We start from the raw sequence: 27538 nt of genomic DNA, 5'->3' as shown, positions 1-27538 counted from the left end.
CACCACCCTGATGGCAGAAAGTGAAGAGGAACTAAAAAGCCTCTTGATGAAAGTGAAAGTGGAGAGTGAAAAAGTTGGCTTAAAGCTCAACATTCAGAAAACAAAGATCATGGCATCTGGTCCCATCACTTCATGGGAAATAGATGGGGAAACAGTGGAAACAGTGTCAGACTTTATTTTTGGGGGCTCCAAAATCACTGCAGATGGTGACTGCAGCCATGAAATTAAAAGATGCTTACTCCTTGGAAGAAAAGTTATGACCAACCTAGATAGCATATTGAAAAGCAGAGACATTACTTTGCCAACAAAGGTCCATCTGGTCAAGGTTATGGTTTTTCCAGTGGTCATGTATGGATGTGAGAGTTGGACTGTGAAGAAGGCTGAGTGCCGAAGAATTGATGCTTTTGAACTGTGGTGTTGGAGAAGACTCTTGAGAGTCCCTTGGACTGCAAGGAGATCCAACCAGTCCATTCTGAAGGAGATCAGCCCTGGGATTTCTTTGGAAGGAATGATGCTAAAGCTGAAACTCCAGTACTTTGGCCACCTCATGTGAAGAATTGACTCATTGGAAAAGACTCTGATGCTGGGAGGGATTGGGGGCAGGAGGAGAAGGGGACGACAGAGGATGAGATGGCTGGATGGCATCACTGATTCGATGGACGTGAGTCTGAGTGAACTCCGGGAGTTGGTGATGGACAGGGAGGCCTGGTGTGCTGCGATTCATGGGGTAGCAGAGTCGGACACAACTGAGCGACTGAACTGAACTGAACTGATGCTGGGGAAAAAGTCAATCTCAAAAGATAAATATGATTCCACTTACCTGACACTTTAGAAACGACAAACTATAGGAATGGAGAACAGGTCAGACATCGCCAGGTGAGCGGTGAGGTGGGTGTGACTTTCTGGGAGTGTTTCTGGGTGATGGAAGAGGCACGCGTCCTGATCATGGGGGTGGCTACGTGCACACAGGGTCAACACAGAATGGCACCAGACCCTGCAAGGAGCTGATCTTACTATACGATGTCTCACAAGATGGGCAGGTGACCTGCCTGTCACTCCAGTGAAGATTCTGTCCGGCCGAGGTGGCAGCCAGCCTCTGGAATGGTGAGAGCGCGGCCTCTGTGGTCAGACTGTCTGGACTCAGGCCCAGATCCATGGCTCACAGGCCGGGGGACTTATTCTCCGAGTGCCTCGTTCCTTGTTGGAAGCTGGATGTGCAAGGAGGTTAAATCAGCCCATCCAGGTACAGCCCTCGCCAGGGTCGGGTGTAAGAGCTACGAGCAGTCCACACCAGAGCACAAGCCCCACACGCTTGGAGTCTGCATTTGCCTCACGTGGCTGTGTTCCTGGTGCCTGGCTCTGCCTGGGGGCCCCATGGAGAATGAACATGGAGGAACAGCTGTACAGACAGGAAGGGTTGCGGCCTGCAGGCCCCTACACCCAACAACGTCTTCACCCACAGGACCACTCGAGACGTGGCCCCTAGCCAAGAGGAGTCCGGCTCCCAACTCAGCTGGCGGAGACCTGCGCGCACTTCCATCTCAACTCCAAGTGTGGGGGAAAGACACTTTTATACAATCGTTTGATGTAAATACTTTATTTTGAACTAGAAGATATCCCTGAACAGGTTTATAAAATCTATTTTATAAGAATTTTATTATAAATGCACAAATAAGTATTCTACTAGAATTTCAGTAGTTCTCATAAATGAAGAACCTTTGTCACGTGAAGACTCTTCCCCATGTGAGTAATCCCTCTTTCACTGCATCAAATCAAACAGTTATACAGCTGTTTGATTACATACACATACTCAAGTTTAAGTTCTAATTGTGACCTTTCCCTGTACATTCTTTCCATTCAATAGCTCACTTCACAATAGCAAACGATGGCCAACAGCTGTCAAACACTTCAGACGTTCACCTTGCAGCCCACTACTAAACCTCATAACCTGGACGAAACTGTAGCAGTGGAAGAGGCGGCCTTCAGCCCCGGCCCAGCACCTCACTCACCAGGTCGGCCACCCTGCACAAGGAGTCCGAGAGCTCGTCGAAGATGAGCACGGTCTGCGGCCCGGGCGGCGTGGCGCACACGCGCTGCACCAGCTGCTCTGTCTTCCTCAGGGCCTTCTCCTGGGCCACGCGGAATCCTTCTGGGGCACTGAGCTCAGGAACGCCAAAGAGACCCTGGAACCCAAAGAACAGCTCCCACTGAAAACAGAGCACGTGACCTGGGGGTATTACAGACAAACACTTTTCTCGTACAGAAAATCTCATACAGAAAATCTCAGCTTTCTTATCATCACGACACCTGTCATCACAGGTATCCCTCTCACATTCCCCGAGATGTTCCACGTACACGACACTGGAATGGAATTTTTCTTCAATTCTTATTTTATAAAAAAAAAAAAATAGAATGATACACATTCAAAATCCAGCTCTGTCACTACCACAGAACAGCCAGGATTACATGGCACACATTTTTAAAAACCATTTTAGCAGTGCCTGGCATGCAGAAGGCATTTATTTAACAGGTGGCAGCTGTAACCACTATCCGCTGTGTGACCCTGGTCAAGTTCTCAACCCTCCTTGGCCTAATGTCTTCATGGAACCCAGGGGGTTAATAGATGCTCAGACCCAGGAACCAGGGGACTCCGTTCTCAGGACCCTGCCGGGCACTGAGTGAGGTCCAGACATGGCACCCAGCACTCCACAAACAACGCAACAGGGACCACAAGTTGACGACTGGGAACATACATATCTTTAAAAGATTGAATAAACATGCCAAACCAAGTCACAGGCTGAAACTGGCAGCAAATGCTATACTTTCCAAAGCACTCCAACACCTTGACAAAGATAAAAATCACTAATCTAATGGGAAGGACCGTCTTCTTGCACTGGTTCAATCACACTTGCTGCAACACTCGGGAAGGCAGTGTTCTATCACTCAGAACCCACATGCGCTTCTTACACATGCAGTGCGTGCCGAACGTGCACCATGGACTTTCAGGGGCTCCCGTAGGGCACAAACTAGCACCCTCCTTTTACAGATATGGAAACACTCTCAGAAGTTGAACAGGTCTGCGGTCACTAGGTCACAAGTGCAAGAGACGGGACTTGAACGTGCTCCAAGCACCCCTAAAGCCTACGGTTTCTCTGCACGTGGACTGCAGCTTGCAATGGAAAGTCTCTTTGCAGAAGCCCAGCACCAGGACTAGGAACCCTGATCTTCCATCAATTTAACCAGCAACCCAACACAGAGCCTGACATAGGTGGGAACTCAGGAATGAGGCAAACTAAGGCCAAACGCTTAGCTGTGCATATCAGATGTGTAGATGCTTGCCAAAGGCAGGGAATACGAAGAGGTGAAACTGAGGCCTGTCAGGCCCACAGTTTTTGCAAGACTAGATGCAAGAAACTGTTAACTTCTGTTCAAAATACATTGAGTTGGAGAAAATAAAGACAAGGGCAGAGCAGAATCAGGGCCAAAGCCTTCCCTGGTCTTTACAGTGATCTAATCTGATTCAATTACAGACTGATTGTTGTCACCTCTCAGCACACTGCCCCACACTCCTCTCAGGAATTCTGAACCTCAGCCTACTAGTTATGGCCATGTTGAAAATATGTCTTTTTCATACATACGTCTTAAGGTTTCTTTTTTGAAATAAAAGCCAACTCACATATTTGAAAATCTGCTATCAGCACCTAAAATCACGATGTATAAAAGAAAAATGAATAAAGCTAAAAAGAGTTCTATTTCATCCACCTTTCATGTGGATGAAGTTCTATTTCATAACCCTTCATGCCTTTCTGCTCAGTACCCACGGGTCCTGCTGATTCTCACATCGATTACGTCAATACCAGCGTTATTTACCCCCAAGGAAGCTTGTACAGCAAATTTCATTCAAAGGTAGTTTTAAAACAAAAAAAACGGGGGGGGGGGGGGTGTAAATATGAAAAACTCAATTATGAGGCCCACTGTAACCACATCCCCGATTCATCTTTCCAAGAGAAGCAACAGTAAATAATCATGAAAAAAAAAAACAAAAAAACACAAGAGTAACAAAGTAAACTGAGCAAAATCCCTAAATGCAAAGTAAAGCAGGCACAGGTGAGTCCCTTCCAAGCTTCCCTTCCTTCCGCCCTCAATCCAGTCATTAACTCAATGAGTGTCAGGAGCGGGTGGTTGGGCGGGGAGGTTGGTTGGTTGGTTGGGACCAGCAGTGATTGCGGACTGTTACAGAAGTGATGGACAAGCAGCAAGTCCTACTGTAGAGCCCAGGGAGCCACATTCAACATCCTGCGACAAGCACAATGGAAGAGAACGTGAAAAAGGAGCTGAGCTACTGTGGTGTGCAGCGGAGACTAACATCGCACTGTGCACCAACCAGGCTGCGACAAAGTGAGCTTGGAGAGAGGAGGACCCAATCACGAGTGTCTACCGCTCGCCAGACCCCGCGTGTGTGCGGATGGACAGACCGCCGGGACAACCAAGAGGCGGCGACCTGCGACGGGGAGGGTCTCCGCAGTGGGCAGCGCCGCCTCGGAGGCCAGTCCCGCGTTTTACAGGAAAAGAAGAGGCCAGAGCTTTGAACAGAACTGACGAGGGCGTCTCGAGCATCAGGGGGAGACTAGCGACACTGACCACCGAGGCCCGTCCCGGAGTAGTGACACCACAGGCGGGCCCGCCTCACCCGGGCAGGCCGGATGGGCAGGGGTCCGCGCGGGCAGGAGCCGGACCCGCACGCGGGGCCGCCCCCGGCACCAGCCCCTCAGAGCGGGGACCCCAAGGTTACTGCGGACAGGCGATCGCCGACGCCCGCGCCCCCAGACCCCGCTCACCCCGCGCTCGCCGAACCAGTCCAGGCGGCGGCCCTGGGGCTGCACGGTGAAGGCGGCGCCCACCGGGGACCAGCCGGTGCTGACCCGCCGCACTCGGAGCCCGGCCCGCAGGCCGCCCAGCCTCCGGGCGCACAGCATCTCGCCGCGTTTCCTGGGCAGCGCCCGCGCTCCACGTGACCTCGCGCTTCCGGGAGGGCTGGGGCCGCGCGGCCAGAGCGTCGCCCGCCGACGTCCTCCGCGTGGAGCGCCATCGCGCGCCGGGAGTGGGCACCGCAGGACGCGCCGCCCTGCCACGAGGCCGGGCGAGGGCCGGGAACCCGCGAGAGGGGCTGGCACGGCGCGGGCCCTCACACTGGACCGAGACCCGTCGCCCCCCGTCGGCCTCCGCTCCAGGAAGGAGCGCTGCACTCCACGTGCGAGCCTTGCGGCCAGAGCTGTCCGCTGACCTCGGTCCACTGACCGTGAACTCACGGAGATCGACGACAAACCGACGGACGGAGATCTGGGCCGGGAGGGCAGCGGCAGAGAGGGCGAGGGCTGGGGCCGAAAGGGTCCCTCCCGGTGTCCGCGGGGGGCGGAGGCCATGGAAGAATGGGAGCCTCACCTGGACGGCCCACGAGGATGACCCTGCCCAAGGGCAGCCCCAAGCCCGCTGCTGCGGCCTCGCCTGGGCTTCGCGCAGAACCGGACTCCCAGACCAGCTCCATCAGGCCCGAAGGATGCCTCGTGCCGAGGACCAGGCCGAGGGGCATCGTGTCTCACCTGAGTGCAGTGGCAGTAGAGTCCGCCCCTGCCAACACCTGTGGGCTGTGAGCAGCCCCAGAACCTTCTCTGAAGTTCCAGAATCTAGGGCCAAATTCCATCTTAACAATGCCTTAGTGTTAAACGGAGATTGGTTTTAATTTAGCCGGGTCGGGAGAAAAAGCCCTAGTGATCAAAATGATGAGATATTTAAAATTTACTTAAGGCAAGTGCCCAAACAGTGGAAACAGTGTCAGACTTTATTTTTGGGGGCTCCAAAATCACTGCAGATGGTGACTGCAGCCATGAAATTAAAAGACACTTACTCCTTGGAAGAAAAGTTACAACCAACCTAGATAGCATATTGAAAAGCAGAGACATTACTTTGCCAACAAAGGTCTGTCTAGTCAAGGCTATGGTTTTTCCAGTGTCATGTATGGATGTGAGAGTTGGACTGTGAAGAAAGCTGAGCGCTGAAGAATTGATGCTTTTGAACTGTGGTGTTGGAGAAGACTCTTGAGAGTCCCTTGGACTGCAAGGAGATCCAACCAGTCCATTCTGAAGGAGATCAGCCCTGGGATTTCCTTGGAGGGAATGATGCTAAAGCTGAAACTCCAGTACTTTGGCCACCTCCTGTGAAGAGTTGACTCATTGGAAAAGACTCTGAAGCTGGGAGGGATTGGGGGCAGGAGGAGAAGGGGATGACTGAGGATGAGATGGCTGGATGGCATCACTGATTCGATGGATGTGAGTCTGAGTGAACTTCTGGAGTTGGTGATGGACAGGGAGGCCTGGCGTGCTGTGGTTCATGGGGTCGCAAAGAGTCGGACACGACTGAGCGACTGAACTGAACTCAAAGTCCTTACTCCATGGTGATTAATACTGCGCTGTCTGTGACTGGTTGGTCCTTGGGGTGGCCACATTGCAGGTCTGCATGGCAGGACCTTACACACATGTCAAATGTGTCGTGTAAAAAAATTTATCTATATTTTGACAAAAGTACTTATTTTATCATAATTTTTAAAAGGAGTTTCAAGTCTGAGAACCTTTTTTGAGTCCAGAATGGTTTTTATACAAAGGTAACAAACCATTTTAAATGCAAACACTGAAGCCTGCAAACACCCTCAGAGAATGATGACTTGTGCTGCATTTACAAAGTGTGTTGTGTCTCAGAGAACCTGGCGTAGTTAGACTTGTAAAAACTACAGAGATCCACAGCTGAAGCCCCAATACTTTGGCCACCTGATTCGAAGAGCTGACTCATTGGAAAAGACCCTGATGCTGGGGAAGACTGAGGGCAGGATTAGAAGGGGACAAAAGGATGACATGGTTGGACGGCATCATCCACTCAATGGACATGAATCTGAGCAAACTCTGGGAGATAATGAAGGACCAGGAAGCCTGGCACGATGCAGTCCATGGGGTTATAACAACAAAATGGAAATGATTTCTGTATACTTCCAAAGTTTTCCAAAACCACCAAGTAATTTTTCAATAATTCATCTATAGCAGTGCTGCCTGCTTGTAATGATAATTCAGAAAATTCCCATTTTCCCAAGGAATGAAGACACTGTCACAACCATACTGGCTTGGTTGGCGTGTGGCAGGAGTGGCTGTAAGTTCCTCAGAGAACTAACGACATCCCAGGCTGGGGTTTGGAAGGTGCTGTTGCTCAAATGTGCACCAGGCCTACGCCCTCTTGCTTGTTGTGTGTGCTAAGTTGTTTCAGTCTTGTCTGACTCTTTGCGACCCCATGGACTGTAGCCCTCTAGGCTCCTCCATCCATGGGATTCTCCAGGCAAGAATACTGGAGTGGGTTCCCATGACCCCCTCCAGGGGATCCTCCCAACCCAGGGATCAAACCTGCCTCTCTTATGTCTCTTGCATTGGCAGGTGGTAATGCCACCTGGGAAGCCCATCTCTTGCTTATTAGTTGCTCTCATCTAATAGAGAGCAATAAATGCTTGGATTTAATGTAGGTATATTTAAACCTTTTAGAAAGGTACTGGGACCGTGCACAATTATTCAGTTCAACCACTATTGCACGATCAGAGACAGGATCACAAAAGGGCTGAAAACTCACCCAAGTCTAACTCCTCTGTTGTGGCTGAAACAATGCCTCGATTCTTGGTCTTGGGTTGTTTTCACTATAATCCTGCCGCCCTTGGACCAGAGACCACTTGAGATTCTTTCAGACAACAGCAGTAGTAACACAACCTGCCTCAAATTGGTTTAAGCAAACAGAGTTTGTTGACTCACACACTGACACCATCCAGGGGTACTTCTGCTCTCAGGACAGCTGGGCTTATGGGCCTAAACCTTGTCGTCAGGACAGGGTTACCTCCAGCTCTGGCTTTGTTGTCAGGCTCTAAGGATTAGAAGACAGCTGCCACCTAAAGCTCAGGCTTCAGCTGGAAGAGACCTTTTCTGTTTTTCCACAAGTCTTTCAGCATGGCAGATTGTGTCTCGTTGGCTCTAGCTGGGTTGAGTGCCATCTTGGAAGTAGTCACCATGGACCGAGGAAGACAATGTTCTGAGCTGCCAGGCCCGTACCTCGTGTGCACCCCAGACCCCAGCGTCTACACTGCTGGAAAGAGCGGGCCTGAGCATAGATATCAGGATACGTTTACCAGCAGGAAGGGACGTGGACAGTACCTGTCTGAACAGGAAATGTCCATTATGGCCTGGAGGGCTGGTTTCCCTTTTACCCATCATGCACTAACTAGAACATACATCACCACCCTCCACTTCCAACTCTCTGCCTGATCTCCCTGTTCAGCAACTTTTCCTTCTGCTTCCTTCTTTCAAAGCTTTTAGAAGGTAAACAGTAAAGAAACTAACGGAATTTGCCCTGCTGGGTTTGGCTTGGCTGGGTGCCGGGACCCTTCTGGCTTTCCTGTTTCTCCCTCGTGGATGGGACCCGCTGTCCCGGGCCCTGCCCACTGCTGTATAAGATAATTTCTTATCTGCTTCCTCAAGTTCACAGGTGAGAAGAATTTTGCCCCAGGGTGATTCACACCTGAATCTTGAAGGAGTCTTGTGGCTCCTTCAAGCACTAAAATGATATCAAAATGCTTCCCACAAGGAACACACAGGCAGAGGATTCTCTGGACTGTGGGAATGAGGAAAAATATTAAATAAACTGTAATAAACATGGCAGGTATTTTTAGATTTACTCTTGGAGGGATGCCGAGTTTTGTAGTATCAGTTTTAGGGAGAACCTTCCTCTTTTTACCTTCTAATGGTTATGACAGTGATGACATAGTTAATAGTGTAAAATCATCAGATAACGTCTTCACGAAGCTAACCCCGGTGGATGGGGGAAGATTGCCCTTCCCACACCCGTCAGGAGCTGCTGAACAGCAGGAAGCCCGTGAATGTCGTGTCGTCGTCCTTGTCAGCGAACAAGCCGTTGAACCTCTCCCCTCCGGTCACCTGCAGCCACACCTCGTCCCCAAGCTTCAGGGGCAGGACGATGCCGCCTGAGGCCTGGTCCTCGGAGCCTGTGTAACCGTCCTTGGTGTGCAGGACTTTGGCCCCGTTTTTGACCAGAGACACCTGGATGTTCCTGGAGAAGACGGTGATGTGGTAGGTGAAGTAATAGACGCCAGCCACGTGGCAGATGAACTTGCCCGTGGCCACGTCGTAGTGGCCAAACTCATTGTACAGGATCCTGTCGAACTTGATGGGAGTGTCTGATGGAGGGAACTTGCTCAGCACCGTGAGCCCCACCGTGAAGGCGCTTTTGGGCAAGGCGGGCATCTCACCGATTTTCCCCTTTTCTCCTCGTTCCCCTTTCCAGCCTCTTGGGCCGCGGACTCCAGGCTCGCCCTGGGGCCCCAGGGGGCCAGCGTCTCCCTTGGGACCCGGCTTTCCAATGGGGCCTGTGGGCCCGAGCAGTCCAGTAGGGCCTGAAGGTCCGGTGCTGCCCTCGGGCCCTTCTGGACCCACGGGCCCCACGTCGCCCTTCTCCCCCTTCTGCCCCTGGGGGCCCGTCTCTCCCGTGAGGCCTTTCTCCCCCGGGGGGCCCACGAGTCCCTTTGGCCCGTGCTTCCCTGGGGGTCCTCTCGAGCCCTGGTCACCTTTGATGCCCTTCGCTTCCACATGTCCATCTGCCCCTGAGAAGGAAGAGAAAGAACAGAGGAAGAGATGATTCGTGCAGCTCTGTCTTGTGAAGACATTATTGAGAACACGAATGAAGTAAAGCAGCACCCAGACTTAGTATGAGGTCAGGATGTGAAAGTTAACTTACTCCTCAGTTGTGCAGATACACACACAAACGCACACACATGCACGCGCATGTTCAAGTGCGCCCAGAACACTAACGTAGGTAATACCGACTAAATCAGCAGCGTTGGGGCTCATGTTAAAATGGCAGTTCTTCTTTGGGGGTCTTCCCTGGCGGTCCAGTGGTTAAGACTCCCCGCTTCCACTGCAGGGGGCGAGGGTTCAATCCCTGGTCCCCTTGGTCGGAAGAACCAAGATCCCACATGCCACAGGGCATGGCCAGCCCCAAAAAGAAATAACAGCTTTCTGCCCATCCCCCAGGGAGCTCCTTTGGAAGCTGGAAGAACGCAGACGGTAGGTTCACCAGGCCGCCAGCAGAGGTCACTCGCAGCACTGATGACCTGATGACCTGACACCCGAGAAGCTCCTCACTCGCGCTCTGCTCTGACAGGTGCATCGCGCTGTCCTGGTTCTCCTTGTCTCCGCCCCGCAGCCTGGCCGCCCCCTCTTCCCCGCGCCCGAGCCCGACTGGGCAGCAGCGGTGCGAGCACGGCTCTGGAGTCAGACGCCAGGATCCAGCCGGCCTCCACCACTTCTACACAAGCTGATGCCCACCTGCACCCGGTTCCTCACCTGTAACCTGGGATAACAAACTGCCTCCTGTATAGGCTGTTGTGTTGAGTCAGCACATGGAAGGCACTAGAACCACCTAGTGTGGCACTGACGCTGTGATCACCACCCTCCCCCCCATCAGCACCCTCCCCCCAGCCCCCATCAGCACCCTCCCACCTACAGGGCCGCCGAGTCAGAATCCTGCATCCTCCTCAGGCCCTAGTGCGAAATCAGGCTTCAGCAAACCATGGACCAAAGGCCACTTCCATCCTCCAGACTGTTTTTGAACAGCCCACAAGCTAGGAATGCTGGGCTTTTTTAAATGGTCACCAGTCATGTTCCGAGATTCGTGACAATCATGTACAATTCAGGTTTCACGGGACACAGCCCTGCATGCTGAGGCCTCCCCTTCTCTGCTTTCCCCTATGATGGAAGAGCTGAGCGGTCATGACTGGGACGCTGTGGCCCTTTACAGAAAGTCTGCCCATCCCTGCACTGAACTGCGAGCTTCCGGAGAGAAGACCTGCATGGCCTTTCCTGTGGGTCACTCTCAGAGCCCCGTAAGGGACTTGTCCTTGGTTAGCACTTAACACTTCTCGCCACATCACTGACCACTTCACTCGCCCACTAGGACGAGGGTGGCCAAGTGGGAAGCCGTGTCTGACCTGGTTCTCCTTTCTCCCCGGTCATCCCATCCTTCCCAGGGCCACCGGGATGTCCTGGTTCTCCTGGTGAAACGTGAGAAAACAGGCAGGAGTTAAAATTCCAGCTCCAGTTTCCTGAGTGTGGGTCAGCAATAGAGGGTCCCAGGGAGCCCCAGCCCGACCTCCTCACACACGACACGTGGTGTGGGGGGCGGTGAGCAAGGGCATTTGGGGCGAGCAGCAAGGATGCTGAGTGGGCAGAGCAGCGGGCTGGAAGTGGATGGGTGGGCCTCCCAGGCACGCAGCTGACGATGATGGTCATGTGCTTCTCACGTGACAAGGACCTGGGTGGGGGTGAGGGGGCTTTCTCACCTGTGCCCCTTTTCCATCACTCTGTGGGGAGTGGACTGGGTCTACTAGCCTCCTATGAAAGCACAGAGGACCATGCTCACGCCACACTACTGGGGACAGAAGAGCGGGTTCTGGAAGGACCTCTCCAGTGCCTTAGAGTGGTGGTCAATGTGCTGTGCAGACCGCTGGGACAGGAGGCCATGAGGTTAGCACCACGCTGGGTGCTCCCTGCCAGAGACCCAGCCGTCAGATCTCCAGGCCCTGGTGCCAAAGACCCCTCATACCTGCCACCCGAGGCAGAAAGATCCATGAAGTCACTTGCTCCTGAAAATGGCCCCGCAGTACAGGAGATGCTGGCAGGCAGACAGGCAGCCCCACCCAGTAGGAAAGCCCAGAGTCCTGATGGCCTGTGCTGCCCTGTACCCCACACCCAGCCTGGGTCTGGCCGGGGCAGGCTCTCTGTCAGTGTCTTCTAGGCAATGGAGAGAGGTATGTATGTATGGATGGAGAGGGGCGAGCGGGTAGGCGCTGCGCGCACAGGCGATGAATGAATGGAGGAGGCGAGAGGGAGCGGGAAGGAGCGGAGGGCAGCTGCAGGCGCAGCTGGTGGGTACCTGCGTCTCCCTTGTCACCCTTTGCTCCGTCTCGTCCATCTCTCCCAGGCAGTCCGTTGTGACCGGGGTTCCCGGGGACGCCAGGGTGTCCCTGCTTGCAGGTGTCCTGTGAGCTCACCGTCCCCGTGCAGACTCCAGAGGCAAGCAGGAGCCACCAGATCCTCATGGCTTGGGTGACAGGGCTGAACGGAAAGAGGGAGAGGCTTTCGTCACCACGGCCATGGACACAGCCTCTGCTCTGCGCAGTGGTCAGGCTTGGACAGGAGGGTCAGGACGGGTCAGGGTGGGAGCCGGGAGAAGACCAGCCACCCACAATAGAAGGACACAGCCTTGAAGGGATGTGGCAGGTCGGGGCAGCTCTTACTGGTGAGCAATCAAGGAGAGAGCCACACCCCAGGTCAGGAAACCCCCGCTGACCAAGTCCCTTTGGGCAGACACTCCAGTTGACTGTTTTGCTTTGGCCAAATCCCTTTTTGGAGCCAGAGAAGAGATAAATGCTTGCCTTTTGGGGCTGCTGCAAAAAAGAAGATCACGCTGTGAAACCATGTGTTGACCGGTGAAGCAAACATGGAATAAGCCTCTGCTCAGCAACCCCACTTCCGGGTATACACAAAAGAGGCAACAGCAGAGGCTCTCCCAGATATTTCTGTACCCACATTCACAGCAGCGTGGTCCACAGTCACCAAAAGTGGAAACATCCCAAGTGTCCACTGACACATGAATAAAATGCAGTCCATGCAGACAGTAGGCTGACACGATTCAGCCTTAAAAAGGAGAGAAACTCTGAGGCATGGTACAACAGTGATGAACCTTGAGGACACCGTGCTCAGTGACCTTAGCCAGTCACACATGGCAGACACTGTTTGGTTGCACTTACGGGAGGTACTGGGAAGAGTCAAGTTCAGAGACAGAAGAAAGGTTGGCTCTAGAACCACTGCAATAAAGTGGATACCACAAAAAAACTGAGTCACACAAATTTCTTGGCTCCCAGTACATATAGAAGTTATGTTTACACTATACTGGGGTCTATTAAGTGTACATAGGTTAATTTTCAGTGAAAGTGAAAGAGTGAGTTGCTCAGGTATGTCTGACTCTTTGTGACCTCATGGACTGCAGCCCACCAGGCTCCTCTGTCCATGGGATTCTCCAGGCAAGAATACTGGAGTGGGTTGCCATTCCCTTCTCCAGGGGATCTTCCCAACCCAGAGATCAAACCTGGGTCTCCTGCATTGCAGGCAGATTCTTTACCCTCTGAACCACCAAGGAAGCGCCCTCCCCACCAATTGCGGAAAAATGCTAACCATCACCTGAGCCTTCAGCAAGTAGCAGTAGTAACATCAAAGATCACTGATCATAGATCATCATAACAAATAGTGATAAAGACATTTGAAATATTTTAAGAGGTACCAAAATGGGACACCAAAGGAGCTGATGCTCAATGCAGGGTTCCCCCAAACCTTTAATGTGTTACAGAATGGGGTATCTGTGAAGCACAATGAAACAGCGTGTGCCTGTGTGTGTAGTAACACAAATTAGAAGCAGATATATCCAAATGCACATGGCTGCTTTGGAGTGGGGTCGGGGGCTGGGGGGGTGGGCGGGGAGTTCCTTGAGCTTCTCTTTTTTAAAAAGACTTTTTTACAGTGTCTATAAAACTGTTTCTAGAGATGCATTTCGGAGAAGGCAATGGCACCCTACTCCTGTACTCTTGCCTGGAAAATCCCATGGATGGAGGAGCCTGGAAGGCTGCAGTCCATGGGGTTGCTGAGGGTTGGACACGACTGAAGCGACTTGGCAGCAGCAGCAGCAGCAGAGATACATTTTCTAAACCCAGCCAGACCGTGACACAAAGGATTACGTCGCCACCTGATGGAAGCTGCTACGTGTCTCAGGGCCCAGTTTGATGCGAAGAAAAGTATTTTCGGAAAAGGAAAGGCGGATGTTTCCCTCTGAAGTCACAAACTTACGCCCTTTCAGGAAATCCAGCTGGGTTTTCTCAGAGCCAATTTCCATAAATAATCTACACCTTCCTCTTCTGTTTAACTCAGAAGTGGCTGGTTGCAGTCAAATCTAAACTGCACACACCAGCCTCTGTAGGGGTCTATATTTCTCCCTTTTAATTTTTTTCAAAATGTGCATTACAATTATTCCAATAATAAAATAGATCGTGAGCTTATAAAGTGTCAAGTTGGGATAAACTGCACGCTGCTCTTCGGCCAGAGAGGAGCTGAGATGAAAGCAAATGTGCACCCTTCCGGGAGTCTCTTCTGGGCTCTTGCACACCTGACGTGGGCAGAAGTGCCAGTTGTGAATAAAGGAACACCTTTGCCCCCAGATGAGCAGTCAGATAAGGGGCGGCACCGTTTCTAAAGAAAAAATGTTTAGAAGATGGACAGGAGGGTTTGCACAAGGCATAGAGGAGAGATCATATTTGTGGGTTATTTTTCTAAATAAAAAGTTACATGGGTGTTTCTCACAAAGCCTCGGGTTGGCTCCTCAGTTGCAAAGTTTAACTCCAGCGTCCTGTGTTTGGGTAGAAGGTGCTGGAGCTAGGACCCCCGTGGCTTCCCTCCTCCACTCCCCCTGCCCCCTCTTGTCTTCTCTGGCTCTCTCCCCTCCCCCACCCATTCTCCACATGGCCCCTGGACCAGCAGCACTTGAACGGAACAGCATACTGAAGACAGCAGCTGCATCTTCACGCTTTCTTATTTTCAGCATATCATAGTCCAGTATTTGCTGTGTGGTTGAATGAATGGATATTATCCTGGTTCTAACTATGTGTGAATCTTCACAGGTAGGCAGCTGGATGTTGAGTCTAATCCTTGTGGATGCTTTCAGTGGAGGCTCTAATCTCTCTAACGTCCCTGCTTCCCGTCGCCAATGGTGACAGAAATTCTAGCTAGCATGTGGCAGCCCACGACAGACTCATGACCCAGCTTCCTCGCAGCCTAGGTCCACCGTGAAACTAGACCATGGCTGCTGGGAAGTGGGCGAAACCAACACAGGCACCTTGTGGACCACGACCTTCCCGGGAAGGGGTGCCCCCTACCTCGTGAGCCATCGTGGACCCGTTGAAGGAGGGCCACACACTGGGGACAAGAAATCCTGGTCTCTGATGACAGCACAGGCCACCCTGCCCTCCCGGCCTGTTGGTGACACGGGTGAGACCTGCATGTTCTGCTCACTCGCCGGAGCCTGTTATGTGGGGCCTCTTATCCGCACCCAAGCCTATGTCATAAGTGATGCAAGGCTTCCACTGTCAAATATATGGGTGCCCATCCGAAGTGAGTAGGGCTTGACACCTGTAGTCACTGAGCCCACAGAGCTGCTAAGGATACACCGGTTCAGAAACCCTCCAGGTGATACAATAAGCCTCTGACAGCGGGGACGGCAGAATATCAATACTGCCAGCGTGGACACACAGGGAGTGGACACAGTCCTCCTGGTGAATGTCAAGTTCATGGGGGAGGAGGTCCCCTGGGAAGCCCCATGAGCCCTTAACCCTAATATACAGAAACAGCTAGGGACAAAGGGTTGCAGACTGCAAACGCTTTTGGAGTTACTGTCTTTTAGACCCAAGTAAAATTGGTTCTTCTTGTTTCTGGGTAGTTTTTCCTATGCTTGATCTGTATTCTCCTTCACTACTGAACTGCTTTACAAAAGGTGACTCAGGGCACACCCTGATTACTATTCTCCAAGGACATGATGTCCCTGGTCCATGGCCAAGGTTAAGGGGTTTCCACTTCTCAAGGTTCCTACTTCTCCAAATAGGAAGATTTAATGAAGATCGGCCAGAACCCAGCAGAGCAATCTTCCCTGGGTCTCCAAACCTCCAGCCTCTGAAGGCTGCACAGAACACAAGGGGTGCGTGAGCCCAGAGTCACCCCAGACGTGACTGCCCAAGAACCTAAACCTCCAGCTTGCCATCACTGAAGACATTTCCCTCACTTTCTCTATACTTTGTACATATGTATTTCTTTTTCAACACATGTTGAGGACCTGGTTTTAAACTACCCTGGGTAAGTTAGTACTGCCAGGAACTTAAGAATGTCCACATTAACATTTGTGTAAAGTAATCCAAGCTTCTCTAGAAAGCTCCCTAGACAGGTCTCACGATTTATTCTAGGGTTTCACCCTCCTCCCAGATAGTCTGCAGAGTTCTAGCAGAAAGATTTCAAAATCTGCTTCTATCTCCTATGTAGCCTCTTCAGAGTGTATTTGGAACTGGCTTACTCCTTTCTCACCCCAAACTCTGTAGACACCTACCTACTTTGCAAAAAGTGGGCTTCCCCGATGGCTCAGTGGGTAAAGAATCCACCTTCAGTGCAGGAGACGTGGGTTCAATCCCTGGGTTGAGAAGATCCCCTGGAGAAGGAAATGGCAACCCACTCCAGTATTCTTGCCTAGAGAACTCCAAGGACAGAGGAGCCTGGTGGGCTGCAGTCCATGGGGTCGCAAGAGTCGAACATGACTGAGCGACTAAGCACACACATCACACACCAGTGAAGTGATACCAGAGCTGCTTTCTGACTCCGACGCCTTAAATTGAATGCAAAGAAGTTGTGTCTTAAGGCACTTACCTGCATCCAGGGCTGCAGGCGGCACCCAGGGGCTCTGCAAACCAGGAATCAGAAGCAAACTAAATAAAATCACACCTTCCTGCCAGGCAATCCCCTGGCGGATAGATCTGCAAAACAGCAGGAAGGGGAGGGAACACAAGAGCACAAGACCTCTTGGAAGAACTTCAAAAACTGAGGCAATGCTCAAGTCCGCCATTGTCCAACACCACTTACTTCAGCTGATAGAGCTCCTTCTTTCCTCCCCTTTCACTGAGAGAAGGTGAGGCGGTTTCTGGGTGGGTCTGGAGGGAGGTGTCCCCGGCAGCCTCCTCCCCTTGCAGAGACTTTTGTGCCTCTGCCTTCTTTGTGCGGCTCTGAGCTGACCTTGGGTCAATTATGAGCCAACAGAACCAAACTGAAGACGGTACCGTTAGGCCTCGTTCAGACCCCGGACCCTTCAACGTGACATCGCTTATCTCGGTCTTCCCCACTCCGTGTAGTTCTTGTCAGTGTGGGCGCTTGTGTGCCTAAGACTTTAACGCCTGTCCTCTTCACAACACATGGGCTTCCCTGGTGGCTCAGCGGTAAAGACTCAGCCTGCAATGCGGGAGACCTGGGTTTGATCCCTGGATCAGGAAGATCCCCTGGAGGAGGTCATGGCAACTCACTCCAGTATTCGTGCCTGGAGAATCCCATGGACAGAGGAGCCTGGCTGGCTACAGTCCATGGGGTCACAAAGAGTCAGACGTGACTGAGCAATTAACACTTCTTCACCACGCCCACGCACACACACACACTTCACTAAGAACAACATGCATGCGTGCATGCTAAGTCACTTCAGTGTGTAACCCTATGGGCTGTAGCCCACCAGACTCCTCTATGGGAAGCCCCAAGAACAACATGGTGAAACCTTTTTTCCAATCCCATATAATCACTGAATCCTCTCTTTTCCCGTCAGTCTATTAACGTTGATTTCTGACTTAAAAATAACATCAAGAGAACAAATGCCCCAATGCTCTTTCTCAGAGAACAGGTCTGAGGGCTCCCCTTTGGGGTCTCCTGGGGCCCTACCTCCTGCCTCCTGCCCCAACCTCCCAGGAAAGGGGCAGTCCCTGAAATTGTCCCAGAACTCAGACTCCCATGTCATAGGACACGCGCTGCATTCTAGTGATGCTCCGGACCACATGCCCCACTGGACAAGCACCTGTCTCGCTGCCTCTCTGGTGTCCAGTGGGTGGGTGGGTAACTCACCTGCTGGGCGACTCCCCAAGACCCCTCTGAGGACAGCCCTGCCCCCCAGCCTGCTCCTCCCTCCACAGGCGCCCTCCTGTGTCGTTGGCACCACCCTCCGAATCCACATCCCCAGCCCATGAGCATAAGCCCCGCTTTCAGTCCAGCCAAAGGAGGTGGGGGTAGGTGGCTGTTCAGATAAAGAGTCAGCGGCAACCTCTGTGGGGACCCCTTCCTGGTGACCACCACAGCAACAGTGAGCCTTTGCTGACTTTTCTGAGCTGTTAGTTAGGGAGGGAAATTCCCTAATTTCCCCACTGGCCTGGCTCAGTGAACACAGCTGGCAGAGCCTCTCCGGGGAAGGGCCAGCAGCTGCCTCCTGCCCCTGGGAACCAGAACGGGCCTTCTCACTCAGGTTTGGCTTCTTCAGTCTCTTTTCAATGTTTGGGGGCTTTTCTTCAAGCCAAGGAGCTCCTCTGTTCCCTCAGAGACCTCTCTCTTCCATACTCACCCAGCAGTCTAACCAGGTCATTAAGGGTGACTTTTTGCCTAAAAGAAGTCTACTGGCATCCAGGCAGGGAACGAGTTGTAAACCCCAGAAAGCTTCCTAGACACTTACTCTCCACTTAAAATATGCTACACACTCACACATGCATACACACTCACACATGCATACACACACAAACATACACATATCACCCACACCCACCCCATACACTACACACACCCACTCATACACACACTACATACACACTCATACACTACACACACATGCATACACACACTACACACCCCTACCACCCACACCCACACCTCCCACACACATACCCACACTACGCACACTCATATACAGTCACAGTACACACACATACTCTACACACCCACATACACTCACCTATACACCATACACACATACATAATACACTCACAGCCCACACACACACCAGGCAACACACACACACTCAAATGCATTACTACAGTCAGTTTGACAAATTAACTTTAATATACAGATACAAAACAACAAATATAGATTCACAGCATTTACAAGAAATCATTCAAATAACATTGTAAATAAAATTTTTTTTACAAAAACTTCAGAGAAAGTACATACGTGTCATACAAACAATCCTATACAACATATGTCAGCTGACAACAGCTATGTCATCAGTTGGGAAGCTGTCACTTGACCTTGACAGATAACATCGTCTTGATGTTGATGAGTCAGAATTGAAGGAACAGGGCCTGGAAAGACTTGAGAAGTAAGTAAGTCAAACATGACGGCTGTTGATATTTACAAAAAAAAAAAAAATAGACCAATTGTTAAATCACAGTTACAGTATCTTCTAAATTCGTGCTGGATACCTAATAAACAACAAAGAAGGTAATGTTAAGTTTGTTGTCACTAAATGTGCGTCCAGTGTTTTAAGTTCCAGGTTTTTTCCGAGATCAGATGTTTTCTACATGTTATTTTCAGAGTCTCTTGGATTCCACCTTTGTTGCGTACATCCTGAGAACAGCATTAGCCAGGTGACATTTTAATAGGAAGACAATTTGTAGGTTAAGATTATTATGGGGACAACTTTGGGACAGTCTGAGCTTGTCGTGTGCCCAGCATCCCTGGCCAGCAAGCCACATGGATCCACACTTGTTGACACTCAGTGGTGAGGGACACGTTTGTTTCTCTTCTCCCAAACATTACACACTCCAGTTTCTTCCCTGGCTCAGGTGGTTGGGCTGCTGTGTCCCAGCTGGGTAACCAAGTTGATCTGCGTCGAGAACCAGCAGTCTGGGCTTGTAGAGATTCCCAACTGATAAAGTGCTGGGCTGGGGCTTCTACCGAACATTTCTGTTGTGAAACAGGTTTTGGATTAAACGCACTTTTGCTCTGTGTCTAGACAGCAACGATGTAGGATCTGGGAGATTTCTGAACAGGCATGGAGCTCAGCCTCTGAAGTATGAATAAAAAGGCACGGCGATACTCAGAAGTGGGGTGGGGGTGGGCAGATGGGGGATGATGACGGAGATGTTTCCAACAACATAACGTCCACTGGATGGGGAGTGGGGTGAAGATCAGATCAGCTGAGAACAAACACACAAGTCCCAGGAAGAGGCTGGCAAATCATGCCCGCTTCTTCCAGTTTGCAAGCCAAAGACAAGGATGGTACTTCGCTAGGGCTTTAGAGATATCCCGCTTTATGATAGCTCACAACCTACTGAAAGACTATTCTACATTTTAGGCTTCATCAAAACCGAGAATGCTGCTTCGGACCTGAGGCCATTTCCCAGGTCTCTCAACAAAGTTAGCAGAGACCTTAACTTGAGTAACAGAGTAAGTGAAATTTATCACGTTATTTTATCTTTCTGGGAGGCAGGTCCACCCATATTATGCAGTGTAGGGTTAAAAAGAAAAAAAAGGTAGGACAAAGAGAGATTTCCAGAGAAGTCCATACACAATCTGGACAGGAGGCTGTTTGTTTTGACTCCCTTTCTCTCCAAGCGGGAGACACAAGGAATCAAGAAGGAAGTTCGGCAAATGTGAAAACAGTACCCTGGCCCATCTATTCTGCAGGCATCTGCTAATAAACCCAAGGCAGACACACAGATTTAAAGAGGTCAAAGGATGCTACATCCTTTTAAACGTATTTTAGTGATTTTTCAAATCACCTGAAAACCCAAGCGGGAGTCATCTGAGATGGACATCTGACCAAGTGACCGCTGCTTGTACAGACAGGCTGGGGGGTGGGGGGTGAGCAGCCTGGGGCACTCATGGCTCCTTCATCGGGAAGCCCCAGGGGAAAGAAGAGAGGGGAGCAAGGAGTCGGGGATGGGCCGGGAGACAGACCAGGGCTGCCAACAGCACCTCCAACCCTTGGTCCCCATGCTCTAGGGATGGGGGAGCTGGGGGAACTGGGGGAGGTCAGGGGAGAAGAAGGCCTGCTGGATGCTTCTGCACTGGAGCCGAGTCCTCACTGGAAATGTAACATGAGCAACTGATTTGCCTTACTTCCTCAAAGTAATTCTCTTTTACTAAAAAAACAACCAACCAACCAAGCAACCCAACCGTCCACAACTGCCATATACACACACAACTCTGTTTAGCACAGAGCGCCTACAGTTTCTGCTGGGGGGCCCCACGAGAATATATTATGCCTTGTTAGTAAAAAAAGGTCAGTTATATAAATGCAACTAGAATGGAGACGTCTATTCAAAAAGGAAACACACACGAGGAGCCACAGCACCTCCTGGGAAGCCCCCTCACAGAAGGGGCCTTCATTCGGGATCCGGGGCCCGAGGTGCCCAGAGGGAGCATCTCCCTGGGGGGGCGGCTCTGGGACCACACCTGGAGGTTCAGGTATCCCCCGTGAGGACAGCACAGGTGTGTTGATGCTCAAGCAGGGGCCTGGTAGAAAAGAGGGGCTTCCATGCTTTCAACATCACAGAGAGATTCTCAAGCAGACAACGCCAGGGCCCGACTGGACCCCCACCCAAGGAGGACGGGCGGCTCTCCCCCCGGCACCTTTACAAGTATTTTCATCAAAATTTATGACGAGACAAAGGCAGGGCGATGACTGCAGACGGGTGTCTGCCACATGGCCCTCGCTGGAGAAGACTGCTCTCTATGGACCTGGATCTGTTTCGTCAGGTCTCTTTCATAAGAAACACATCTTCAGAAACCTGTCGACGTGTGCATCACCACACGGCTGGCACTACTGCTTGGGTTCATGTGACAAACGGAGGAACGTGGGGGAAGTGGGACCCTGGAGTCCCCTGCATTCCCAGCAGAAGGCCCGGCTGTGTCACTGTTGCTGGGTCAGGAAGGACAGATGGACAGGCACTGGGTGCTTTTTGAGCTGCTGCGTCTGCACGTTCACTTTATCATCAAACTAAGGGGAACGGGTTTTCTGTTGCAAATATATGTGTGTGAGCAGTTTCGTGGGTTCTGCCCAGGCAGTGGCGCATAGGAGGGGACTTGTGTACACAGGGAGCAGCAGGTCCCCCTCCCTGAAAGCCTCGGTGTCTCTGGGGCACACAGGTCTCTATGCACCTCGGACCCTGGACTGCATGCAGACACCGCACTGGTCTCCCCACCACCAAACATGGAAAAGGTGGATTCGGAAGTCGCCGGGCACCCTGGGACCCCTGCGAGGCTGCAGCACCCCTTCCCCCACATTAGAGGAGAGGGACAGCCCCGGCACTGCCCACCCCTTCAAGACAGGAAGGGCAGTGACCCAATCCTCCTCCTCCTGCTCCTCGGGGAGCACAGAGCCCTTGGCCCTGTCCCAAGCCTGGACCAGCTCGTCATCAGCGATGCTCCTGGGGCTCTGCCCAGTGTAACTTAGGAGCCCGAGGGGGCAGCCGGGCCTCTGCTTCCCCAGGCGGGGCCAGGTCCTGTCCTTGGCTAGAGCGGAGCCCCAGGGAGGCCTCTCAGCACCAGGTCCCTGGGCCCCAGCCCCGTCACTTCCTGAAGGGGGCGAGCTTGTTGAAGGTGTGCCAGAAGAGCGACGGCTTCCTCTTGGGCTCAGCCAGGGCGAACACCTGCTGCTGCGGCAGGCTGCTGGGCACAGTGATGTGGCGCTGGTGGATGGGCCGCAGGCTCTGGAGCGGGGGCGCCGCGGGGCAGCCGCCATAGCCTGGGGTGGGGGTGCAGAGGGACAGCCACTCAGGACACAGGTCAGCCCAAAGGGAAGAGCCCCCCATGCTTCCTGGCCAACCTCCAGTCACATTTCCCAGGAGGACCCCAACGGCCGCCCAACAGACCCACTCAGATGCTGTGTGCTGGACACAGATGGCCTCTCCGAGGCCTCACCTAAACCCCGTCCCCGGCCGGCCCCGGGAGGCCCCGAGGCCGGGAAGGAGCTGGAGGCCGGGAAGGAGCTGGAGGCCGGGAAGGAGCTGGAAGCCAGGCACTGGCGGGGAAGGAAGTGGACGCTGTGTGGGGGGAGCGGCGGGGAGGCGCGCTCGGTGAGAGGCCGGTGTCATCCGCTCACAGCCCGCTCACCACCGGCTGGAGGAGTTACTGGGTTTCTCTGAGCCTCGATTTTCCAGTCTCGGAGACGGAGGGTACAGTGCCCACCGTGGGGGTTATGGGTGAACGCAAGTAACATGCTTAGAATTGGTGGCACCGACGCCTCATCAAAATAACCAGAACTGTTTCTTTAGAGCCAGAATTTTAAACCTGCGCACCGGGGGTCGATAGTGAAGTGAAGTCAAAGTCGCTCAGTCGTGTCCGACTCTTTGCGACCCAGTGGATGATACAGTCTATGGAATTCTCCAGGCCCGAATAATGGAATGGGTAGCCGTTCCCTTCTCCAGGGGTCTTCCCAACCCAGGGATTGAACCCAGGTCGCCCACACTGTAGGCGGATTCTTTACCAGCTGAGCCACAAGGGAAGCCCAAGAACACTGGAGTGGGTAGCCTATCCCTTCTTCTCCAGCGGATCTTCCCCACCCAGGAATCTAACCGGGGTCTCCTGCCTTGCAGGCGGATTCTTTACCAACTGAGCTGAGGTATAATAAATTAGCTACAAGACCACAAGCTGACTGTGATGGTCAGCATGAGAGGAGGACAGAGCAGGGGTTCTGGAAGACGGGCTCTGGCCACAGGCCTCCCTTGTCCCCCAGCAGGAGAGAGAGAGCGACACGAGGGAACTCGGGGAAGGGGCAAGCTGGGCAACCCGGGAAACCTTAGCGCTCCTCCCAGCTGGCTTCCCTGTGGAGAATCCCTCTCTTGCCACCCATGCCCCTGCAGGCTCAGGGGGCAGAGCTGGGGGCCTACAAGCCCCCCGCCCCAAGTTTAACCATCTTACAGACGCCTCTGCACACGGGAGCACGCACTGAAGTCTGTTCAAAACCAAACGCGGGTGGTTTTAAACCGTTCATTGCTTTCATCTGTCATTCTTTTTAACTCACACTTGTCTCCTCCACTCAGAGTGGGTCACACGTCACAACCTTGGGCATTTCTCCCCATTTTAATTCCAACGCTGACACACACTGAGGAGATGAAACCGTCTGCGAAACTCACCTTTTGACTTTCCGTGTGCTGCCTTTTGAGCATTTAACATGGCGAGTTTCTTCTGATTTTCTGAAATTTCCATTCCTGGATTTAGACACAAATGTGGTGTATATTCAAAACTCATGAAGACACTTCAGGATAAAACTTGCACCAAACCCACGTTAACCCTGAGGTCCTCTCTACAACCAAAGCAGAGAGCCTCAACTGTTAAGGAGGCAGAAGGGGCCGAAGAGGGCAGACAAGGAGGAGGGCTATCATCTGGACGGGCACACCACCATTTCCCACACCGGGACCCCATGCAGACCAACCACTTGTGTAAACCCAGATGGACAGACACACAGGGCCTCCCTCACTGTCCCCCCACAAGGAGGGTGCTGGGGGAGGCCAAGCCACAGGCCTTGTGAAAGCTTGGCTTCACCCCAAGCAGAGGTGACATCTGAGCCAGGGGTGCTGGCTCCTGCACCCCTACTGCAGACCACGTGGACAAGGGCCAAGGGCAAGGCTGAGCGGGGTCGCGTGGCCGTGTTGTTCTGGGCAGGCCCTCCACCCTGAAGCCAGAGACCTGGGCTCTGCCTGTGCAGCTGGCCGGCCTGGACCCACTGCCGGGACCCCCTCTACCTTGTGGAAAGGTAGAATGTCCTGGGCCTTGGCCCCTCAACACACCTGACCCCTGTCCTGACAGGCCCTAGGGTCCCCTCCAGGCTCCGGGCCCCAGACCTGCCCGGCCCTCCACCTCCTTCCCGCTCTCCACGCCTGCCTGGTTCATGATGCCAGGATGCGTCCAAGTAGGAGACACTGAACATACACGACAGGCTAGGCAAGGCCGGGGTGCCTATATCACCCCACACGTGCCCGGGCCACAGGCCTGCCGGCCCCTGGAGGACACATTCACTCCTCCCCCTCATCTGCTCGCCCACCTATCCCTGTCGCCCAAGCCCCAGCTACAGGGAAGCATGGCTGTGCCAAGAGGGGTACGGTCAGGCCCGACTGGGGCAAAGCTGAGAAGCAGTCACTGCTCTGCCTGACTGGTGAGACCTGGGAGGCCTCCCATGGGTGAGAGTCTCCGTGGTGGACTTGTGTGAGTCAGGGGAGGCTGCTGAAGCCCCTCCTGGTTTCCAGGCAAGCTCCCCTCATAGCAGGGCCAACCTCAGCCCCTGAGGTCTGGGGCCCGTAGGCTGCAGACGCCACCCTACACCCCACCGTCTCCGGGGCCCAGGCCTTGTCTCCATATGGCCGTCTGTGCTCAGACCCCTGCCATGCCTGGGGGTAGCTCTGGGCTGGGCTTGGAGACCTGGGTGTAGGGGGCTGGGGTGTCGTAAATACCAGGCCTGGCAGCTCCAGCCTAGGGGAGTGGGAGCTGAAAGACAGGAGGGGGCTGGGCAGGAAGCAAGGCTGCCCTAGCGGCCCTGAGCTCTGGGGCGGGGAGGGGGCTGCTGGGCCGGGACAGACAGGGAAGTGAGGTGGATGCACCGTGTGTGATGTGCAGAGCAGAGCTGGAGAGCAGACGTCAGGCTCCCTGTGGTGGGGGGGGAGGTGGCGGTGTGTGTTAAAAACTCCACCAGCCGTGCTCTAAGCTAAGAGTGGGCGGGGCCCTGGGCCTCAGTTTCCTCATCTGTGAAACAAACACTGGACCCACAGCACCTTGCCCTGTCGATCCCGTCAGTAGGTTCGGGAACAGGAGGACCTGCGGATGGCTCCCCGGCCTCCTCCCCGTGGGGGTGAGCGGGGCTCCAGGCTCACCCAGCGCCCGGTCCTCCTGCACCCGCCGGCGCTCGTCCCTGAAGGCCTGCAGCCACCGCGCCTTGTCTTCGGGCTTCCTGGCGCAGAACAGGTGCACCTCGTCGCCCGTGCGGCTGGCCAGCCTGAAGGCGTTCCTAAGGCCTGGCCCGCGGGCGCCGTCGCGGCCGTCTTCCAGGTCCACCAGCTCCACGGCATCTGTGTCGGCGCGGCCGCGGTAGTAGAGCACGTCCCTGCGCAGCAGGTCCTTCTTGCAGAACACCAGCTGGTGGTCGAACAGGAAGAAGGTGCGCTGCTGGCTCTTGCCCTGCCGTGTGACGCTGGTCAGCTCCCCAGAGTGGATCAGCTCCGAGCTGCGCTCCAGGAGGTCCTGGCCCTGGGGGCAGGGGTGCAAGCACATCCGAGGTCACCCAAGGGGAGGTCTCCTCCAGGTGCCGGGGGTACAGGGGGACCCTGGCAGGAACCCTCCTCAGGCGGCCAGGTACATGGGGCCCACATGTGGGGCAGGCCCCCAAAGGCTGGTCAGATCTCGCTGACAGCCTCCTCAGGTGGGGAATTTCTTATCTTTTAGACTCCATGAGAAAATGTGAGCGAGCCCGTGTATCACCTAAGGGGTCCCTCTATCAGAGAGACCTGGTGAAAAATGCTGGGTGGAGGGACCCCACCGGGAGCCGAAAGGGCAGCGGGCCTAGACGGACCCTGAGAGCGCGGGGGCCCCCTGCGGCTGGGCGCTTAGGCTGCAGGCAGGGAGCTTCTGAGTCAGGCAGCAGCTCCCTGCATAACCAGCTCAGGGCCCCGGAGACAAAAAGCCAGATGGCACGATGCCAGCAAGAAACTGGTAAGCTTCAGACAACAAATGATCCCCGAGACGTCAGAGTGCAAGGGCAAGAGGAAAAACACACTTCTGTAGTATTTAAGTTGGATCTAACCCAACATAACTTTATGCTATTTGCTATGATACTGGCCTTTAACATTTTATTCTCCCTTGATCCCAGTTATACAGTATTTTTGGAGGCAAAGGATCCTGACTGTGAAATACTAGCCTGCAGGGATTCTGTGCCCCAACTTCCTCACTCACAGAACAGGAGGCTGAGACCCAGGGAATGTGAGCACCTTGAAATAGTATTTCTCTCAGTGCTCACTGCTGTCACCCGCTTTAGTTAAAAAAGTTCCACTTCCTCACTGCTTGGGGAGAGTGAGTTCTGACAGCTGATCAGAGGCAGGACGCCCCCTGCTGGATCTCAGTCGTCTGCACGTCATGGGCTTGTCCTTGGTGATGGCCAGGGGCCCATTCTGCTCCCTCACCTTTCTGTGCCTCAGTTTCCCCGTCTGTTAAATGGGGTAATAATAGTTCCTACTCCCTAGGACTGTTGAGAGGCTTAAATGAGTTCATATATTTAAACGGCTTAGACCAGAGCCAGGCATGTGTGAATCCAATACAAGTACAAGCTCTAGCTGCTGTCACTGTTGTTTTTATAAATAAAAGCGTGCGTGTATGTGTGTGTGTGTGCATGTGTGTGTGTGTGCATATGTGTGTGTGCACACGCTGGACCACCACTCAGGCTGTGTGTCAGTGCTGCCCTGCACCGCCTCACACAGCCCTCACCAGCCCTGCAGGAAACTCCTCTCCTGCCTGACCCCCGCCTTACAGATGGAGCATCCCTCTCGCCCAGGTCACAGGGGACACGCACTCCCACTTCCACACAACCTGCTGCTCTGTGGGCACGCTCCAGCCGCCCTCATGGAGCCCATCAGGCAGGAGGGAAAAAGGATGTACCCAATAAACTGATTATTGGGTACTCTGAAGACGCTCTTCAGAGTACTTCCCAGTGGAGGTGGAGGGTCAAGCATCTGACTGCTAACTTCAACAGCATGAATCAAAACATCACACCACGGAAGCCATGGGCAGAGGGAACCTATCACAGGTTGTGAAGTGCGTCATCCCACCAGGGGACCACAGGCAGGGGGTGAAG

At 53.3% G+C, this 27538-nt stretch overlaps 3 protein-coding genes across 14 annotated transcripts in view; all 3 read right to left on the bottom strand.

Annotated features, from left to right (window-relative positions):
- Positions 1–5789, bottom strand: part of MIPEP (mitochondrial intermediate peptidase) — an 86051-nt gene extending 80262 nt beyond the window's left edge. For all 4 annotated transcript variants that reach the window (XR_015138185.1, XR_015138186.1, XM_086329719.1 and 1 more), the window contains exons 1-2: positions 4839–5789; positions 2010–2183 (exon numbers count right to left, since the gene is read on the bottom strand). Coding sequence is in view for 2 of the 4 variants with exons in the window: in XM_086329719.1 (XP_086185845.1) it covers positions 2010–2183; positions 4839–5423 (759 nt within the window). In the remaining 2 variants the exon portion in view is untranslated. The remainder of the gene's footprint in view (positions 1–2009; positions 2184–4838) is intronic.
- A 27-nt stretch (positions 5790–5816) lies between these two features.
- Positions 5817–16657, bottom strand: C1QTNF9 (C1q and TNF related 9). Of its 4 annotated transcripts, none has more exons than XM_086329721.1 (4): positions 16608–16657; positions 12028–12209; positions 11084–11146; positions 5817–9697 (listed from the first exon to the last, which is right to left on the bottom strand). In XM_086329721.1, exons 2-4 carry the CDS (start codon positions 12191–12193, stop codon positions 8925–8927), a joined length of 1002 nt encoding a protein of 333 aa, XP_086185847.1. In that variant the 5' UTR covers positions 12194–12209; positions 16608–16657; the 3' UTR covers positions 5817–8924. The 4 variants fall into 4 exon arrangements, with proteins under 4 accessions (XP_086185847.1, XP_086185848.1, XP_086185850.1 ...); XM_086329722.1 differs by lacking the exon at positions 16608–16657 and adding an exon at positions 16294–16415; XM_086329724.1 differs by lacking the exon at positions 11084–11146 and having other exon boundaries at positions 16294–16657.
- Positions 16658–18800: 2143 nt separating this feature from the next.
- Positions 18801–27538, bottom strand: part of SPATA13 (spermatogenesis associated 13) — a 233320-nt gene continuing 224582 nt past the window's right edge. For all 6 annotated transcript variants that reach the window (XM_086329712.1, XM_086329714.1, XM_086329713.1 and 3 more), the window contains 3 exons: positions 25569–25941; positions 23838–23912; positions 18801–22447 (listed from right to left, as the gene is read on the bottom strand). In XM_086329712.1, coding sequence (XP_086185838.1) covers positions 22272–22447; positions 23838–23912; positions 25569–25941 — 624 coding nt within the window. In that variant the 3' untranslated portion in view covers positions 18801–22271. The remainder of the gene's footprint in view (positions 22448–23837; positions 23913–25568; positions 25942–27538) is intronic.

This window comes from Bos grunniens, chromosome 12 (assembly GCF_055505025.1).
Source record: "Bos grunniens cultivar Pamir isolate PY7600 chromosome 12, Bosgru_T2T1.0, whole genome shotgun sequence".
NCBI classification, from domain to species: Eukaryota; Metazoa; Chordata; class Mammalia; order Artiodactyla; family Bovidae; genus Bos; species Bos grunniens.
This window is presented reverse-complemented; position numbering and strand designations above follow the sequence as displayed.

Bases quoted from the DNA above. Each gene is read 5' to 3' on its own strand.
- C1QTNF9 (XM_086329721.1), bottom strand. From the start codon at position 12,193: ATGAGGATCTGGTGGCTCCTGCTTGCCTCTGGAGTCTGCACGGGGACG. The intron at 11,147-12,027 runs GTACCCACCAGC...ACGTTTCACCAG, and splicing joins GGGTGACAAGGGAGACGCAG to GAGAACCAGGACATCCCGGT. The intron at 9,698-11,083 runs GTCAGACACGGC...CTTCCTTCTCAG, and splicing joins CGGGGAGAAAGGAGAACCAG to GGGCAGATGGACATGTGGAA.